This window comes from Triticum aestivum, chromosome 1D (assembly GCF_018294505.1).
Source record: "Triticum aestivum cultivar Chinese Spring chromosome 1D, IWGSC CS RefSeq v2.1, whole genome shotgun sequence".
NCBI lineage: Eukaryota > Viridiplantae > Streptophyta > Magnoliopsida > Poales > Poaceae > Triticum > Triticum aestivum.
Genome location: NC_057796.1, coordinates 302,505,321 through 302,509,474, shown reverse-complemented (window position 1 = coordinate 302,509,474; position 4,154 = coordinate 302,505,321). Strand labels below are relative to the sequence as shown.

General features: G+C 44.5%; 1 protein-coding gene across 1 annotated transcript; it reads left to right on the top strand.

Annotated features, from left to right (window-relative positions):
• Positions 1-386: 386 nt before the first annotated feature.
• LOC123168861 (uncharacterized) lies at positions 387-3,193 on the top strand. The gene is made up of 2 exons (XM_044586726.1): positions 387-679; positions 972-3,193. Exons 1-2 carry the CDS (start codon positions 510-512, stop codon positions 1,315-1,317), a joined length of 516 nt encoding a protein of 171 aa, XP_044442661.1. The 5' UTR covers positions 387-509; the 3' UTR covers positions 1,318-3,193.
• The last annotated feature ends 961 nt before the right edge of the window (positions 3,194-4,154 follow it).

Sequence of the window (4,154 nt, the reverse complement as noted above, 5' to 3'; positions counted from 1 at the left end):
TAAAATAGTTTAATATTTTATAAAATTCAAAAGGCATTTATTTTATTATTTAACCTACAGTTTTAATTATTTTGAACACTTAATCATTTTATTAAATTTAGGTTTCTTCACCACTATTACCCAGGATTTATTTAACACATTTACAACATTTTAGTTTTCACTTTTGAAAACTTTAACTGTTCGACTTGATCTTAAATTTGAATTTGGATTGGTTCTAAACTAGCACGAGATTAGCAACAATAATCGTGGTGACGTGGCATCATTACCAGAGGGTTATTGTAGTTTGATTACCCGGGCTTCACACCCCATAGAGTTCGTGATGCAGTCGATAAGCGAGTACGTAATCCTTGCTTGTTCTATCGGTCTTGTCGCTATTCTTAGTCCCCTCGATTTAGTGATTTAGTGATTGACAGGATTTGGTTTCGGCCTGAATCAGATCCACTTTCCTGGAGGAGGTAGGATAGAGCTTGGTGTCGCCCCCTGTACCGGCAGCGGTGACGAGAGGCGATATGGTGGCGGAGCAGGAGGTGGTGGAGCAGGAACGGGCGGTGGACAGCACCGAAGCTCTGATCTTGGCGGCCAAGGTAGCGGCAGCGGCGAACAGGAGAGGGAGCTCGCCCCCGACGTCGGAGTCGTCAACTGGGAAGATGAATCCCCGGGCGCCTGGATGGAATAAGAGGTTAGTGCTGAATTTGTTCTTACAGTCATTAATCTAGGGCTGCAAAAAAAGAACGTCTAAGAAGTGGATAATTCCTGCCATTAGAACAAATAGCTGTTTGCAGTAACTTAGTTAATGTTGGATTTATTCTTGCAGTCAGTAAAACTAGGGATGTACATGAAAGTTCTAATGAGTGGAGTAGAACAACTAGGGATTTACATGCAGTCAGTAGCCCGTAATCATTTTTACCCCATAGTCATGCTTGCTGAACCCTGGGTCGGGCAATTAATATGTGAGTTGGCTGCGCTTGCAGGCTGATGCAGAGGAGGGATTTTTTTTTTAAGTTTTGGGGGTCCACTCTGCTTGAGGAGGTAGGGGAGAGTTTGGTGCCGGCCCTTGTGGCTGTGAATGGCCTTGCGGTGGTGGATTTGGAGGTGCCACAGCAGGCGGAGCACAAGGCGGCACAACATTGGGCAGTGGACAGCAGCCAAGGACAAATCTTCTCGACGAAGGAGGCGGTGGCCGACACAAGGGAGAGCTCACGTCCGACTTCGGAGCTGTCAATGGGGAAGATGAATCCCCAAGCGTCGGGGTGGAACAGAGTGGTTAGTGAAGAGAAACTTGCATCCCATCAGAGAATCAGGGATTTAGGGAAATAGAACTAGTCATGACTTACGAAATCCTACAATTAGACAAGTGCTGATTGCTCTCTGCATTCATAAAATTCATGCTAAATGTGCCTGTGTTTGCTAGCTGTGCTGGTGGTGCAAAGTGGCACGTGCTGAAGAAAGCAAAGGACTCATTGGGAGCTCCGTACACTAAAAAGCGTGAGTACAGAGCAGAATTTCATAAAGTGGTAAACCACATGCTGATAGTAGATGAATTTGAGAGAGGGTGGGAGATGTTGCTGGATAAATACAAAGCTCAGGTCACACCCTTACATGATGCAGTTGTTCGAGATTAGGAAGAAATGGTATAAGCCTTACTTTAAGGGCGTGTTCAGCGCCGGAGATCTCAGGATATGCTGGTTTTAGTTTTAGTCTGTGGCTTGTTCAGCGCCGGAGATTGATCTGGGCGATGACATAGCCGGGGGCGAAGAAATGGAGTTCCCGATGCAACCAATTTGTAGGCTTCCCTTTGCGCCTTACACGCTCGGTTCTTTTATGGAGTTTTGTTGGAAATTTGTGTCATGATTCGAGATTGAGCTGACAGGCAGATCTGTGCAGGGGAGGGGGTGCCTGTCATTGAAGCAGAGGGTGAAGCGCAAGCATCCGAGCAGTCTGTTGGTCAAACTGACCCAAAAACTCTAGGATGGACAAGAAGGTAATCTCTTGGTCATGCGTGATTGGATACCCGATGTCAAGCCGTACGTGGAAGTGCTCGAATTGCATTTTCATAATTGGCTTACAGCTTACTGGATGATAATTTAGTTAACGAACCTCTGAAAAAGGAAAATCTGTGTGCACAGGGTTTGGATCCTGATTGAATGTTAAGTAGGATGTGGCCGTATAAAAATTTGTAGATATATGTCAAATCAGGTTGCATGAATTGGGAAATGTGTTTTGAATGAGTCAGCTCGTAAGAGCAACACGGATTTTAGCTTGGGTCTGTGATGGTGGAATGTATTACATTGGCTAGAGTACGACTTTTTTCATTTAAATTGGAACTTACGGTATAAGATAAGATACAAGATAAGCTTTGTGATTTCAGGAATGAGTGTGTATAAAGCTTGTACCTTTTATGGATTCACGAACAAATGCTTGCATCAGATGGAATCATTGGGAAGAACTGAATCAATAGAAAAAACACAATGGTGCCTTTGGGTGAGTATATATGGATTGATGACCAGTGCTTAAACATTAACTCTTCTCTGCAAGGCGAGGATTGGTGCTGCCGCTCCTGGCAGGACGCCATGTACAGATTGCACGAGCGCTCTCGAGAAGGAATCCGCAGCTTCACAGAGAACCCAGGAGACATTGTGATTGTGCATGCGTTGGGTACAAGCTTTGATACGTTGGGCGAGGCTTACGACTTGTACAAGTTGTACTCGTGGGAGAAGGGATCCGGTATCAGATACGGGATGAGCAAATGTGGAGAGGACAAAGTGCATGCAAGAAATCTTTTGTGGCGGTGCGGTATGTATTCTTGTATTTCCTGAACCACATATCTCTGTAATTGAAGCATGGACAAACAATTGAGGCTCATATGTTCTTGTGGACCGTTGATTTTGCAGACGATGATGTCGTGTTTTCAGGCACATGTTTATGTGTGCACTCTGATGAGTATTTCCTAGAAATAAAAGAAAAAAAAAGATCCATTTCATGACTATGAATTTACATGAAGTTTGCGTGGGATATGTAGAGCTACCTGAATTTATAGTTTGTTATTACAGGCGATGGGATATAAAACAGTTTAGGAAGTGTGCTTGCATTCTGAAGACTGTATTGCCATCATGATGGTTGCATGCTGAATTTTGAAATTGATATAAGGTGGTTAACTTTGCTTGTTGATTGGGCCATGGAATTGAATGTTGAACAGATAGCAGGGTGGGTGTGTGACAAGTGTGTGCCTTGCTGCGGGCCAAGAACTGTGACGAACCAGTACGAATTTCGAATGGCAAGAGCGGGAGAAAGTGAGGCTGTTTAACAGAACCAGCAGCAGCAGAGCCACTTCTGAACTGTGTGTCCCCCCTTTGATACACTGCTTCCTGAAGATAGAAGAAGGCTGAAGACTGGAGCGCAGCAACTGGCAATGGCTCCTTCCGTGCTATTCGTCTCTGAGTCTGCCATTACTAAAGAGGCAATAACTCGGATGCAGCTTCCAAGCTGCAAATAGTATCTGAAGAGGTAAATCTGTTCATGTAGAAATGTTGATCTAAGTTGGATTTGTAGCAACATTCAGTTAACGGGGTAGCTGGCGTGCAGGGTTCTTATGGATCTGAAAGCACGGTTAACCAGGTCGTGCGGTTAGTCGCGAGGCGCAATAAATGGGTTATCTGCCGCCGTGAGTCCAGAATCTATAATTTCACGGCGCGCTACGTCGGTACACGTCTGAGCCGGAGAACATGTGGCTAACGACGTAATGTCATCCGTTGTTCAGAAGTGGGCCAGTGGGACTGTTCAAAAAGTGATATACCATGGTAATACCTGAGCCTGTACTTATCAGGGTGTGAATCTCGATGAGAATAGACGAGGCAGATATAGAGTGCATCTGAGCTCAAGCTCAGAATAGCACTTTCGAAGAATCGATCACAATACATGGATATAAGATGGTTTATAGAAGAAGAAAAATAAAGTTATCTGGATAAGGGTGGCGAGGTGTTATCTATAGTGTCTAATCAAAGAAGAGTATATGCTCTTCCGTTAGCCTACGCTTCTGATTCACTATAAGCTTGCTCCATGATTGACCGGGCCACTTCTTATGGTTAACGTCTGAACCATCTTCTTATGGTTAACGTCATGTCACTGTTTTTGAGCGAGACGCCATCGCTACACCT